At 38.1% G+C, this 16,479-nt stretch overlaps 1 protein-coding gene across 5 annotated transcripts in view; it reads left to right on the forward strand.

Moving 5' to 3' along the window:
• sema5ba (sema domain, seven thrombospondin repeats (type 1 and type 1-like), transmembrane domain (TM) and short cytoplasmic domain, (semaphorin) 5Ba) overlaps positions 1 to 16,479 on the forward strand; it is a 233,363-nt gene that overhangs the window by 109,318 nt on the left and 107,566 nt on the right. For all 5 annotated transcript variants that reach the window (XM_084724799.1, XM_084724802.1, XM_084724798.1 and 2 more), the window contains 2 exons: positions 6,479 to 6,578; positions 7,110 to 7,155. In XM_084724799.1, coding sequence (XP_084580925.1) covers positions 6,479 to 6,578; positions 7,110 to 7,155 — 146 coding nt within the window. The remainder of the gene's footprint in view (positions 1 to 6,478; positions 6,579 to 7,109; positions 7,156 to 16,479) is intronic.

A 16,479-nucleotide genomic window follows, 5' to 3' on the forward strand; every position in this document is an offset into this window, starting at 1 on the left:
GCTTCTATGGGAATAATTCTCTTGTTATCTATTTCTCCACTGCACTTTCTTATTTTATGGTTCATGTCATATGCTCGCTTTTAATGGTCTTATTTTATGGGGAGAATAAGTCACTTTAACAGTCTGTCATTTGTCTAAATGACATCATTTTCTATTTCTGGATGTTTTCCAGAATATATTTAGTATGTAACGTGGGGGGCGGTGCTTGGGTTTGGGTTGATGGGTGCTATATTTTAGCCCTGCAGACTGGACTGAGATGAGCCTCAGGTTGCAGTATAGTTTTTATGAGCAACAGTCCTGTCTCTGTTCTCTGTTTTAGCCACGTTTCTCCTGTTGTATAATCTCTCCATTTCTGTCTGCTTTCATCTGCAGCCTTTTCTATTCTTTGGTAATATAATATGACTTGGAGAACAGATGGAGAACAACACAGGATAAGTCTTCAGGCAGCATGTACACTTACACCTACAGTGTTAATGGAGCATCAGTGACAAAGCTTCTTTTTGGCAGAAAATGCAGTATACAGTTTTAGTATAGTACAGAGGTGTAACCAAGTCATTGTTTTGCAAGTTACAACTAAGTATTTGCACTCACATTCCAGGTCAAGATAGATATGTCCCAAGTCTTAAGTCCTAAACGTTTGAGTTTTGAATCCTAAACAAGCCATGATGTAAAAAGTAACAGGGAGTTTCCAGCTTAATTGATTTACAAAGTTAAGTAGCTGTTAATTAATAATTGGCTCACTAATTGTATTACTATTATCATTATTTTACTGTTCTTTGTGCAGCTTACAATATCAAACAATGTTTGAAGTTGTAATTTTCAACCTGCATGTTTTGCAAACTGTGATTCGTTTGTGTTGACCACTTCTTAATTTCTGTATATGAACAAAATTTTTTTTAATATAATTTTTTCCAAGTGCATCTCAGTAAGATAAGATAAGATAAGATAAGATAAGATAAGATAAGATAAGATAAGATAAGATAAGATATGTTCTTCAAATTTCTCGCCTCCAAATTTTTAGATGCTCTCAGATTGGTTTAAAATAAAGTTGATCTGGGAATTATGGGGAGATTACTGTAAGTGTTGACTTAGTAGTTGCTTCAGGAAATAAATTGATCCATGGCACACTTTTTAAATAACATACTTTTTCATCTTTGGTCTTGGGAGAAGTTACCAAGTATTTTCAAGTCAAAAGGCGCAAGTCCAAATGAAGGCAAAAGGCACTGGTGTTAAAGTCTAAGTCAAATTGCATTTTTTTTTTTTTTTTTTTTGTCAAATGAAGGCTAAATTTGTGGCTTGAGTCTGACTCAAGTCCAAGTCATGTAACTCAAGTGTTGTTTTGCACTCTTTTGTGCATATTAAAAATAAAAGTAGGTGTGTGAGGATAAAAAGTTAAGACCATACCTTAATTTTCTCACCTCCACACACCTAGCCAATCACAGCGTGAAGCAAGCGTAGAAGACTGCATAAAAAATGGTCAGACGCAGCCCATTCAAATTTGACAAAGAGGTATGGGAGTAGGAGGTTTTAGAGAGTACAACTATCTGACAAGTGCTGTGAGTGAACCAAATCGATGCCTTTAGTATCCTGACAAACTGTTTACTACTAAATTGCTTTACAGTTCAAAATCTCAGAATCAAAAATACATATTTTCCCTCTTACCTATAGTGCTGTTCATCCATCTAGATAGTTTTGGTGTGAGTCACAGAGTTTTGGAGCTATCAGCCACAGAGGTGTCTGCCTTCTCTCTAGTATAGTGGAACTAGATGGCACTCAGCTTGTGATGCTCAAAGTCCAAAAAAAACTGTTAACTGTTATAGGAATCATGACCAGGTGACTGGTATAAAGCAGGGAAACATATTACAGCTCAAAAGTTCTGAAACTGGAAAATTTCACGTTAAAAACTGCACAGCAATTACATCTTCAACATTTCAAACTTTTAGTGTTTGTGTGCTGAGAATCTTTTGAATGTTAATGACGTGTTGCTGTGCATGTTAATCAGTATTTAAAGAACTGGGGCACACATATACACTCTGTTCACACATGCTGCAGTTTTGTGCAAACATGTGATCGTGCTGGATTCTTTGAGTCAACTTCAGGACTGTTTACATAAGATTGCGAGTCTAAAGATGGCCCACACTCCCCTCTGCTCCTCCAGCTTCGGCCTCTGCAGCCATTAATCAGAAAGTGATGAGCAGATGGTCCTGCTCGCCTCCTTGCACCGGCCTTGTATGGTTTCTACACCCACCCTGCATGTCAACGATGGTCAAGCTGTAGATGCATGTTTGAATGTGAGGAATGGAAACAGTCTTTGTGCGTATATGTCATATAAATATTTATAGAATGAAGAAGAGATGACCTCTTGCAGAATTTGCGCTGTGTTAGAATTATACAGGGACAGCTAGTGATTTATTATGTGTGCTGAGGTTATCACTGATGTAATCCTGTGTGTATATAAAGTTCTTACAGTCTGTGGTTTGTTTTTGAAGGTTACATTACTTCTCTGATCTGGCTGTCTGATAACAATTATTGTAGTACCCTCTTCATGTTTTTGCTGCCATGTTTTCAATGAGACTAGAGCTGTTGTTGATATAATGAAGCAGTTATATATTTTTTTTTTTTGCTTCAGACAGTGCTAGTGTGATTTTCTCATTTATGTGCTGCTGGGCACTACATATATTAAATATGTTACAGGTCCATTGAGAGCTGAACAATTTGTTAAAAATGTCTGGTTTTGATATTGTAAACATTATTAAAAATGTAATTATTGTCTGTAAATTGAAGTCAATGTCTATTTTTGTGGTTTAGATAGTATTTTATTACATGAAATGTCTTACGGTTACTTTGAGAAGTAATTAAGTAGTAAGTAGTAAGTAAGTAATTCATTAAGTTTAAATTAAGACAGGGACACACATTACGACAGTTGAGAGTCGATTATGATGATGACATTAGAGTGATGACTGATTGGACCATGTTTGAGCAGGAAAGTTCCAGTCTGGGTCAGTTGACAGTGGTCAAATAAAATCCTGTATAGTATTGTGTGGTATGCAAATTTCATTTAAGTTTCATTTAATAACTCTGTGCTTTTCTTCCTACTTTTTCCCTGCTTTTCAGGCTTTTTCAGTGCAAATTGCACTGCATATAAACAGTGCAAACAGCTGGTTGCTGTCCTGGTTTGTTTTGGTACAAGAACATGCAGTACAGCTGGTGTTCATACAGGATTTTAGGGGGTCGTCTACCGCCAGAACTCCACTCTTAACTGACCAGGCATTCAGTGTGTTGTCTACTGTGAAAAAAAAAGATAAATGCAATGTTTTCTTGCTCTGTAATTAACTTTATCAGTTTTTAAAAGTTTATGTCTTCAGGGGAATGGGCAGGTTAAGGGTTTGAGAACCAAAGACATGGCACAGATGTTGAAAAATATTAAGAGATGGAGAGAAGAGAAGTTTTAGTCTGTGTCATGGCAATATGGACAATAAGAAAAAATATGCAATAATGGAGGTCTCATCCTTTAAATTCGATTTTAAGTTGTATTGCATTGAAAATTGCAATGTATTAAATATTTAAACATTTCATTATTAGATTATTCATTCAGCTCATCTTAGCTCAACTGCAAAACCTTGAGTGAAGCTCAGTTCAACAACAGCTTAGTGAAAAAATACTCTAAAAAAATCATACAGAAAGTTAGTTGAATCAACTAATCTTTTCTCAGTAAGTTAATATAATTATACAACATTTCTCATGTTTACATTCAGAGCTTATGAACATGAGTTCTAACTTGAAATCTTTTGACTTGATATGATGAGTTGAATGACTTTAATCATATTACCACACTTCCATGCATTGTAGAAAACATATATAGAAAACAAACATATATTTTGTATGTCTCTAATACACTTTAAGATAATTCATGGTTGCTTCATTAAAGTGCTGCAAACATATTTTCTCGTGTACAACTGAATTAATATCAAGTTTATGTGACTACTAAACTTTATTTGTTTTGAAATATCACAAAATCACCTCAGCATCTATTCTGATTTAGTCCAATTAAAATGTTACAGCCGCTCGGACACTAACTTTTTACAGTTTAAACAAACAACTTATTTTTACAGTGTACGCATTCCTAATCAACATCTGGGAAAAAACAGATTGTTGCAGGTAACTCTCATTTCACTGAAGTCCCCTGTCAATACTGGCTCCTTTAATTACAGTTGGTGTGTTTCCCTGTATATTTCCCTTCCGACGAGCGTGTGTGTCATATCTGTATCATAAATCAAGAGCACCATACTGTAGTGTAGCTGCAGCCTTCTGTCTTTTTATCACTCATATCTCTAGTTATGTTTGCAGATGACAGGGCCATATGGGCCCCATCAATCCTAAACCCCGTCCCTTTGCATGATGGAGAGTTGTTTCCCTGTTCTCTGTGACTTCTTTCCAACACTTTAATGTAGTCTGGCACCCGCTGCCTTGAGCTTATACAGGCCACTTTAATGTTTAAAGAAAAGGAAGGTTTAAGGTTTTAAATGTTTGATGACTGCTTGAATGAATGAATCAAGTTATCAGCAGTGTGACCGAATGTTTCACCATTTCTTGGTTTCATTTGTTCATGTTCTGAAAACGCTTTTTAGAACAAAGCATGTCCTACCAAAACAAAACAAACAAAATTACTAACACTCACACATTTTTGGTAAAAGAATATATTGTAAGTGTTTGTTGCCCTTCTGAAACAAAGCTAAATAAGGATTATGGTTCAAAATGTGTATTTTGATAAGAGATGACTCTTAGCAACTCTCAGAAATAAAATGGCTGCTCACTCCGACAATGCTGTGAAATGAAAAAAAGTACAATTTTGTCAACTCTGCAAGACGTCAGCGCTGTCAAATATTCCTGATGGAGCCGACATCTCTGCTGACAGAGGTTATATCTTAGTTTTCTTTAATAATTGAATAATGTGTTCGAAAAGAGTTCTTTTTCAGTTTAATAAAATTAAATAAATAAAAAAATATGTTACAAGGTGTAATAGCCAATAATTTGATCCTTTAAAATATATTTCTCCCAGCATAATTGAAGAGTAAAAATCAACCCCTCCCCTCAAAATACAGTAGATATTAGACGGGAACTGTGAAGTGAGCAGGTTCACAATGTTGCCTGTATTGATTTTTGAATCATCATTCAAAGTCTTTCTTCTTTCTCAGAGCTTTGTAGAAATAGCTAAAAGCTATTCAGCACTGCTTTTCAGGTTGGTTAAGGGAATCTGAATTCCCACTAACCGCTGTGACACTGTGTACAGCGTAGGGAATATGGTAAATCCCTTTGTGCTGCGCAAAACTCCCATGTGGTGAAATCCGGTTAAAGGTCCACTCTTTGGGTCACACAAAGATTGAAGAGTTCTGCTCTTTTCCTGCAGTTTTCTGTGACATTAAAAGCCCCGCCAGGCGGCCCCTCTGCTCTGCTGCTCTGAAATTTTGATTTGTAAAAGCCGGTTTCAAGCAGCGCTGAGGTTTCAGCCCTGCTCATCACACAGAGCCGTGTTTGTCCCTCTGTCAGGTTGCATCTGGATTGTTGTGCTGATGTGGCCTTGACACCTTTGTCCCTCTCTGCAGGACAAAAACCATCGCAGCGCAGGAAACTTTCCCTGCAGTGCTCACTGCACTTTTTACCATCACAGCTGTGACTAATAAATTTTCATTATCAGTTAGTGTGTTGATCATTTTTTTTATATAATTCCTTAATTAAAATGACTAAAAAAATCACACATTCCCAGGGATGATATCTTATTATCACTGGATAAAAGGCCTCTGTGTGCATTCGTGAACTATATTGTATTCTATGTGTATTGTTTGTGAATGACACTGCTTTTATCTCTCTCTCAAACTTTTTTCCAATATTATACCCTTTAAAATATTTTTTCAGACCAGCACAAAACATTTTTGGTAGAGAAAAAGCTTATATAAAAAGATACAATACAGCACTGTGCCATCATATTCTTCCTGATACTGGCAGTATTTTGTTTGCTCTGTTTTTGCTTTCTTTTTCATGTCTTTCTCCGTGTTTTCAGCTATATTACTGCTCCTTTTCAAACACAAATCCATTTTCTTGATTGTTGGTTGTCAATCAATACCGAAACTGGCTTCCTGCTCACAGTGAACCTGATTGTATTTGTTTCTTTCTTCTCCTCGGAGGTTTTACAACATTTGACAGTTTTCAGCAGTTAATGATTGCACTGAAAACAGGAATATTGAATATAAAATGTGGTTTAATCAAATTTACATTTACATTTTTATTGAACATACTTTAGTATAATAATATCAGGGATTATGCATGACTGATATTTTTTAAATGTAAAAAAATCTCATGGACACCATGTAGTGATCAAAAGTACCCCTCAGGGTACTTTTGCCCCCATTTAAGAAACTGAACTGTGGCCTGATTGAGCCTTTGCTAACCTCTTTCTTTCTTTCTTTTTTTTTTCCCTCAGCGCTCAGTCCATGGATCTCCTCTTTTTCCCACCCCGGAGTGAGAGACTACTCCCAGCTCACCCTTGACCTGACTAGAAATGAGCTTATTGTGGGTGCCAGGTAAGAAACTGTAAATCCACTCAGCTTTTCACCCCACAGAGCACATTACTGAGAATGTGATACCCTTTCTGACTCACTTATAGAGTGCGGTTTTTCGGATAATGATGCTTCTTAAGTGCTCTGCTGAGGCCTCGTTGGACCAAGTCAAGCTTTGGATTTGGCAGAAAGGATAAATACAGAATACATGTGTCATACCACAGTAGTGTGTGTGTGTGTGTGTGTGTGTGTGTGTGTGTGTGTGCGCGCGTGCATGTTCTTGTGAGCTGACATGAGTGCAACTTTCGCCTGGTTTGACCCTGTTAAAACTTCATGTACACACAAATGCATACGTGAAACTAAAAACAATGACTTAAGGCTGATGGACAATTACAGTATAGCCCTTAATTGGCTTTGCTTTAAGTTGACAGCGGCTGAAATGGGCTGTCTCTTCTGGGGTACTTAATTTACATTATTAAACTTTTTTTTCTGGATAAAAGTCTGTCATATTGTGCACACACTAACATATCCTGTTTCCCTCTCTCCTCAATCCAGAAACTACCTGTTCAGACTGGACCTCAGCAACATGTCGCAGATACAGGTAGGCATGCTAATGGATCTATTTCTCTGCTTTCTGTCACTGCTGAGGGTCGTTGTGCTCTGGTGGTTTTAGAGTTGTAATTTCTTGTGAATATGTTGCTGTCTTCCTGTGAAACCAGGGTTTATGGACCCTGGTTTGATTTTTAAAAAAGCAAAAGTGAGAATTATTAACTGGAAAATGTTGTATTCTTCACATTTTTGTGTTTTCGTTTTGGTTGTTTTTTTTTTTTTTTTTACCATTTGTCAGATTATATGATGATATAAAATATAGTGAGAACAATGCAGCAGTTCCTCTTAAAAATACATTTGAACATGTATGTACGTGTGTAGATTTAAGATACGAGTTCAGGTTGTGGCTGGAGTCTGACTAGTCACATGAAGGTCCATAAAAGATAAACTAGTGCCAGCCTGCGTGTGTGTGCATATGTGTGTACGTGTGTGTGTGTGTGTCCTGGTAAAAGAAGCACAGAGCCAACGATCTCATTCATTCTTTACATGTTTGTAACGTCTGGTGTGTACAACCATCTGATTAGATGCTCTGGGAGCAGTTTATCACAGAAGTCTAACAGAACGAGTGACGAGAGCAAACAGAACCCTCCCGTCACGATGATATTTTAATGCTTTGATGAACTATTCAACCAGACATTTTTTCTTACACTACAAAGACTGTTTTTTGTTAATGAGACACAACAAAACAGCGGGTGAGCAGTCCTTCCCTCTGTTGACTTTTACTTTCATCGAATTCCCAGACTCCGTTAAAAGCTTCTTCACAGCTGTCCTGTGTGTTGGAAATAATATCTTTATTTAATTTCATCAAAATTTTTACTACAGTTTGTCACTCTGTAAGGTTACAACCAAAGATGTTCAGATGAACCACTTAAAATTTCTCATATAAGTGTGATGTTGTCACATTTATACAGAGATGATATACACAACTCCATTACTTGAGTAAAAGTATCCTGGTCAAATATTACTCCAATACAAGTAGAAGTTGTTCAGTCGCATTTTTGTAACCTGCTACCTGATAATAAATTAAATCAAAATATTAAAAGGTATAGATAAAAGAATCAGTCATGTAACGTCAGAGCTTAGTTTTGTATGTATATGATGTATTTATAAGAATGTTATGGCAGAAAATATCATTGTATTTTTACATTATACATATTTTGTTCTTATAATTTTGACTTGACGTGTAACATTTCACTGCACATCCTGTGGCGTGGTCCTTTTGGGGAAACACAGAATCTTACATGAGTACAATATTACTTGCAGGATGTTATATAACAGATGACAAATGACAACAATAAAATAAAATGAGTTTGAACTGTAAAAGAGTCCCAGTTGCAGTGCTCATATGTGGTAGTTGCATCAGTGAAAAATTGACATTTCTGACCACCTTGTTTGCTGATTTTATTGACATTTTTGTTGGGGTTGGCAGTAATATGACATCTTTCCTTTGATTTTCTGTCAGTAAAGTTGACATCTTTGTAGGTGATGCTTTATGTCTGGTGAGCCACAACAACCTTCTGAAGGCAGACTTATTCCCAGCTGTTTCAAATATTTAACAAACAAACAAACAAAAACACAAACAAAACAACAAATCGGGGCAGAGGTGGCAACAACACACACATTCTTTACTCAAGTAGAAGTACAGGTATTTGTGTAAACAAAGATTTGAAGTACTGATTCAACATCTTTATTCAAGTTAAAGTAAAAAGTAGCTGTCTGAAGAACATGTTTCTGTGTAACTGAACCTCACCTTTTCTCTACAGTTGATTCTCCTTCTGTCTGTTTCGTCTCATTATGTCTTTTATGTTGTTTTTTGTCCTGTGTCTTTTATGTGTCTTTCATCTTGTCACATCTTTTAGGTTTTGTTTTATTTTGTTTTTTATCGTGTTACATGTTTTTCATCTTGGTACACTGATTTTTGTCTTGTTACATATTTTTTTTCGTTTTGTTTTTCATCTTGTTTTTGTCTCATTTTTGGTCTTGTTATGTAATTTCTGTTGTCTTGGTATGACTTTTAAATCATTTTTCGTTTTGTTATGTCTTTGTCATCTTGTTACACATTTGTCGTCTTGTTTGGCTTTTACATTATTTTTCATCTAGCTACATGTCTTTCGCCTTGTTTACAGCTTATTTGTGTATTTTAGTCTGTTGAGTGTGTGATATACACTGATGGAACAAAAAACCAATAAGATGCATGTAAGCTGGATTTAGTCTTGATGTTGTGAAGGTGGCGCACTATGATGCAAAATAAAAATAATAGATAATTTTAGAGTTATAAAGTTCTAAAAGTTAATAATAGGGATATGTATTGACATGACAGTTGAAATTACCTTCTGCTGAAGATAAGAATCAACATAATTTTTTTTGTATTATCCTCCATGTTGCAGAGGATATAATTAAATTGTAGGGTTGTGTTGAGTGTGTTCACATAGACACTTGCATTTTTGTGTGTCCTCCACCTGTGGGTGTAGTGTGTGTGTGTGCTTCGTGAACGGCCTGTGGTGATGTGAGTGCAGAGCGGTAAAGGATCTTTGGTATAGCTGCAAGTGTTAGCTCTGGGGCACAGAGTTGCCGTACAGTTGCATCAGGCATCACAGATGACAAGCCCCCGACACTCTGTGGGACTGTGTATCTAAACTGGTATATGACTGTCACTGAGTAAAGAAAAGCAGTCTTTATATAACACAGAGTGCAGCGCACAGTTTCCGTGCTTCAAATGACTGCAGGATATCTTTGTGTCAGTTTGCCAAAGTTTTCCACCGCTGCAAGGCAGATTTAATTAAGGTTAATGTCATTTCTTTAAGAATGTAAGCGAAGGGGACAGGAGTGTAAAGCATAATAACACACCATGTACTCTCAGTCAATAAAAAACAGCAATACATTTTTCATCACTGAGTAAATGCACTGTAGACCGTAGTGGTGGTTTTGCATGTTTTGGCCCATTAAGTACACATCCTGTGTACTTCCAAAGCGTACCCATATTAGACTGAGAGACTGATTTTCCACTTTCCATGCTAACATGGGATTCAGATGATGCCAGACAGTGCTATATAAAAATCATCAAGATAGGGAACTTGCTGTCACTGTGAACATTTAGTGTGCTTTATTTTGACAGTTTTTGAAGCTCTGACATTTGAGATTTGAGATTTGACTGCTGAAAAACAATCAAGCTGTGTTAATGGATGATAAAAGCAGCATGGGCATGTCAAACAGCACGGGTAATTTGTTAAATTCATGCATGAAAACACACACAATAAAGAATCAGTATTGGAATTATTGTCCTGGTATGTGTAAAGGTGTGGATTTGACTCAGTTTACGTTCATTATAGTTACACAGGACAGCTACAAACAAGAACTGTCTCTTTTTAATTATTTGTACCTGCAAATGCATTATCATGTGACTTCTTAATGGAAAAAAACTAAATAACCAAGAGTAGCTCAAGAAATCAATTTGCAGCATCAGTTACATTATTATTAAAAGGACAATGACAGGCATTATTTTACACAACATTTCCCTACAGGATGAAAGCACATCACCAGACTTGACTTTGTCTGACAAAGTCCTCTTTCACAGCAGCCACGACTGAATGACATGATGTGTACAGCTGCCACCCGTGTGTCACTGCCGATATCAATGCGCCTTTTGTCTGCGTGTCCTAGTTGTCTGGTTTTGTAGGAGAGAAGTTGACTTATGAGGCTTTTCATTTGTTTTCACCCCAGTTGTGTTGTTCTCTGCAGCTCTATGAAGCTGTCTTTGTCCTGAAAAAGACATCTGCCATCTTAACATCCTCATGACATGTTGGAAGCATGCACATATACACACAATCTCCCACACACATACACTCAAACATACTACCTGAAGTCTCTAAATTTGTCTTTCTCCCTCACACACACGCCTACATACACATCCTCAGCTTATTGTGAGCTATAGAGATAAATGAGGTAGATCCTTCTTCACTCTGGCCTACGCGGAGGTGTCATCCGTGATGCCAAGACTGAAATCAATGAGAACATTATACAAACTGCCCAGTGAAGCAGAGAGGAGGGTCTGTACCCCCATGCTCATTTGCCAGTGAACGAAAGCTGTCCAAAGAGACGGAGGAGGGCGGCATCTTAAAATACTCCCTTTCTTTTGTTGTATAACCGAGTGGAAAACAAACCCAAATCTCCCACTTGCCAGTCCAAGCCTCTGCTTCCACATCAAAGACTCGTTTCTCCTAGGCATTTCCTTTAGATTCCTCAACCAATGATATGTTGCTTAAATATCCACACCACCTGTCACTGGCTGAGGCTGTTTTCACATTGGGTTTGTTTGTTTCTGACCAAACTTGAGTTCAACTGCACTGCACTCCCTCATGACCCTCGGTTTTCTTCATCAAAGTGTAGCTCTACTAACATCACCAGGAAATTATGTCAGCACCTGTTTCACTGGCAAACAAGAACAAGTGGTCTGAAGGAGTGTGATGACCATTGTTGGGAATAACAGAAAGCAAAGTAACTTACTCCACATAGATCACGAACCCTTGAATATAAAACAAATCACTGAGATCACTTGAGAAATAAACAAGTTTTTTTTATCCAGAAAAACTGCAGCATCTCCAGGTAGGGCTCGGTATAGTTAAAAAAAATCTGATTCCAGTACCGATACCAGTACCCTTAAAGTGATTCAGTCAATACTTTTTTCAACTTCCATACTTTTAAATGTTTCGTTTGGCATATCAGCACACTGAAGTGCCAACTCTGTCAAATACCCCATGCTCGACTTCATTAGCACAGACATACAGACTGTATATAGGGTTACAGCTACTAGCTGCAGGAGTAGGCCAATCCTGCTGCACTAAATTAAAGTTTTCTATATATATATATATATATATATATATATTCTGAATATAGGTGTCGTTTGACTGGAGAAGTTTCGATACTAATTGGCACTTTGTTATTTCAGTCAGTTCCTTACAGGTGTTGAGGATTGATGCCCAGCTCTATTCATTGGTCAGTCTTGACCTGTCCAATATGGCGGTGACACTAATGTAACGCCTCAACAAGCTGAAGCAGCCAATGCAGTGTCTACGTATTCTATGGCCCTCAGGTAATAAATGTGTAGCTTACAGGTAGACAATAGTCATTGCTGCCATCTGGTGGTTGAGGATAATAACACCTATTGGTGATAATGGGTACAATGATAGATGAAAAGTTGACACTTGTCACTAAATAATAATACGTAATGCTCAAGTGAAGTACAAAAAACAATATAGCTACACTAAAATAATGTTTTATGTGAGGTTCAATAAGAAGATTAAAGCAGATATTTGAAAGTAGCGCAAAAGCTATCCCAAGTAACTAATTACTACACTGGTTGGCCCCTTTTTATCCAAAGCAACTTACAATAAGTAATTTCAACCATGTGGAGACGATCCAACAAGTGCAGGGATCATGCAAGTACATCAGACTCGTCAAATATGCTGCAGTGCTACATTTAAAAACAAAAAGATGAATTTTTTATTATGGGCCACGGTGCAGTCTGAGCAGTTTTCAGTCTGTGGTGGAAGATGTGTGAAGCAGCAGACAGACATGATTTTGTTGAGTGGTGTGAAACAACTAACTCGTTCATTTTGTTGAGTTCAGTGCAAAGACGCATATTTGCTAAGGTTTTTTTTTTTTTATGTTAATTTATTCATTTTTCAAAACAAACTGGCAAAACATGAAAGCATCTAAATCAAAACTGCACTACATGTAGGTTATCAACAACAATATAAACTATATAAGGAAAAATACAAGAAAAGATAAGAATGCAAAAAAGTTTGTAGCAGTACAGCATAAATCATCTGTCGTCCAATTTGCACGGGACTAATGTTACCCAAGGACTTCTTGTAATATGAACAAACTGTGGAAGTCATGTTTGATCTTACTCCTGTTTGAATCTGCCATTATAGTAATTTGTAAAGTAAAAATTTCACTGCAAATTATCAACCAGATTTCACCAAACACGGTGGTCCTGTGATAATGTTAGTCCAGTGTGAATTGATATCTCTCTGATTTGTTTTTGTTTTCTATTGTCAGACAACTGACCAAATATGAAATTTGATTGCAGTTTCATAATGTACTGAACAACAGTCAGCAACTGTGCTGTAAGATCAACTATATTGACATTTAAAATAGCTGAAAATGTGTATGTGTGCTTGTAACACATGGAGTTCTATATAATGTATCTTTATTATTAATGTGTCTGCTGCACAGACACTGCTGCTCCACTTCTGAAATGTAGACACAACCTTCACATCATATTTGGGGGTTATTGTCGATAAAGTCGAGCAAAATACAGGTTTTGTTTATCCAATGTGAATGTGCTGCACAAAACACCAGTGTTTCTAAATCACATGTGGTCTCCTGGTAATACAAGTTGTGCGTGAATAGGACACAAGATGTACATGGTCAATAAGAAAATCATGCAGACACAGTCCAGATATCAAAACATTTTATCTTTTGTGAGGTGGAGAATGGTTCTGAAAAGTTGGGCTTCCACTTTATATTAAGTCTAAAATTTAGATGTCAGAGTCATGGCCAGGTTTAACAAAATTTCCTTTAAATTAGAGGTGCTACTCTCCATTGGAATAACCTTGTGTATTTCTTGCTGCAATACAGTTGGGGACTTTTCTTTAATCCCCCTGGAGCAAGTTCCACCGTCTCACTAATAAAAGGAGCTCAGCTGATAAAAGACACTAGACTTTCCAGAGGGCTGGTGCAAGTCTGAAATCAGCCCTCACATCATTAACCAGTTGCAGTGCAGTTCATAATGCCATGATATTGAGGTACTGCTTCTGTTTGTCCTAGCTTTAGCCTTGAATTCTCTCTACATTTAGTCTGGCTCAATACAAAACAAGGCCAGTACAAGCACTGTTTGTGAGGTTGAAGGGTCAGCAAATATCTGCTGTTGAATCATGATTGCTGTGGATTTTGTAGTATTTCCGTTAAGCTTATAACCAGTATACATACTGTATATCATGACTGAGCTGACAGTTGTATGTTGGGAATATCAATCATTATTTTTGGGAGCTTTTTGTGCCCTTATTCATTAGTACAGCTGAAAAACAGAGATGAAAGCAGATATAAATAATTTCTTTACATGAGGTAAAGGGCTGCAGGTTGGAATCAAACCTGGGTCACTGCTGAGGATGGTGATAATTCAGTATACTCAGTTCAGCTTGAGAATTTAATGATAAAGATTTGTTTGCTCATGTACTGACACCTGGACTCCACAACGCTCTTAGAAAAAAAAAAAAAAACATCTCATCCCATTGGTCAGTGGGGCATTTTATCTTTCTCGAAAAGGTCGCAGAGGTAGTCTTGTGTGACATGCAATGCCTATCCAATGCACCATAACTATTTAGCGGTCTGTGTAAGCTCCTCTGCGCTCTGCTGATGCTGCAGCTGCTTCATTGCTTTGCATGTGTCTCCACAACCACCACTGCTGCTGCTGCTGAGCTTTAATCAACATCCACACCCCTCAAGCATCTACCTGCTCTGACTCTTTTCTCTGACGGGAAGATATATGCTGTCATCATTCCCCAAACTTCTAATGTATGAGGAGGATGAGCTTAGGGCCAGTACACTAAACATTAACTTTCCTATGGGAGTATTGATTGTGTTCTGAATACGTACGAACAGCAGCACAGCTTGACTGGAACCAATCACAGACGAACACGTTCTTGTCCCAGCTTGTCGACTACTGAGGCTGCTTTGTCACACCCCTCTGTGTCTCATACTGATGCACAAGGCCCCCCTCAGGGGCCGTATGAGATACTGCCAGAAAGCCTTTTAAAGCATTTAGTTAGGTTTAGGCACCAAAACTACATGATTTGACATTACATATGTATGTGATGCCAGTGAAGCTAGTTGCAAGACAAAAGTCAAAAGAGCATGTGATCATGTGACGCACATAACGTTATGTAACTTAAAACCTTTAATAATGTTTTCGTTTCACATGGGACATGAGCCTTCCTAGCTGCCCCACCTCCACCATATGTGAACTTTCTCGTTCTTTGTACTTTGTTGAAAGCGTGACAAAACATTGGTAATGCAGTTGTGTTTACTGCAGTTTTGAATCCATTTGGAATTATCCACATGTTGGAAATTCCTGAAGCTCTGAGTTATGTTACATGGTGACGTTCTTAAAAATATTTTACTCCATGGAAGCTATTTTTAAGGATGGCTTGATATCACTGTGTTGGCCTGGGTTGGCCTTTTTTTCCCTCTGATATCAGATCCAGTGATTTTGGCCGGTATCAGACCAATACGGATGAGTATTCTTATATGCAATTCTTCTTTTTGGTCCTTTTCTTGTACCTTGCATGTCTTTGAAATGTAGACGAGAAAACCACTTTTAAAAAGTCACCTTAAAACATTGCTCTCACAACTTAAACCACGTCAAAGCTAAACACTGTGTGCTTGTAAAGTCAAAGACTCAACCTCATTTGAAAGTAGCATCAACTGGCAGTGTGAAAGCGAACTGCAGCAGCTCCACTCAGGAACCGAGTTGACCTGTAGAAATGGACCCAGCCCTGAGGGACACAAAGCATGACTGACTTTACCTTAAAATAAAGGTCGTCCATTGAGAGCAGGTGAAAGTCATACTGATGCTATTTAGAAACGACTCGCTGATTGATTGAAACGCAAACCAAAGAGGGTGGCCTGCTCACAGTCTAATCACAATGCTGCATTCTCCACTCTCCCATTCATCTGTTGGGACTGGTCAGCCAGAGCTTTCCAAGTGGGCCATTATCACGGCACTGTAACCGCACACCGCTGTCACCATCACTATCCTTCCCCCCCTTTTAGTGTCCGCTTTCGTCCTCAGTGTGAAGCTATTAGAGATTGTATGTATTAGTGTGTGTGTGGTTTGTGTTGGTGTGTGTATCATCCAATGGGCTAACCGTGACAGCACCAAATTAGAGACCAATCCGCCTCACACCTAAAGCCAAAACAACCACTCTCTCGGTGCTAGCAGAAGAGATGAAGGGCTGGACGTGTTTTTCTTGCTCTGTGTGTGTGTGTGTGTGTGCGTGCGTCCACATGCCAACTTTGCAGTATTTCAGTGGCAGCAGGTTTTGAAGGCAGACCATGCCAGAGGGGAGGGGGGGGGGGGGGGGGGGGGGGTGCACTGAGGTGCTGATTCCAGGGCTTTTAAAGGCTCAGCCCGGGCCGTTCTCTTCAAGCACCTGGGAGAACACCTGCCACGGCTATTAGTGAGCAGGGAAGCGTAGAGGAATGAATGTGTAGGCAATCAGCAGAGAAAGAGGGTGAGGGAGACAAGGAGAGG

This window comes from Lutjanus erythropterus, chromosome 8 (assembly GCF_056507025.1).
Source record: "Lutjanus erythropterus isolate fLutEry1 chromosome 8, fLutEry1.hap2, whole genome shotgun sequence".
Taxonomy (NCBI): domain Eukaryota; kingdom Metazoa; phylum Chordata; class Actinopteri; order Lutjaniformes; family Lutjanidae; genus Lutjanus; species Lutjanus erythropterus.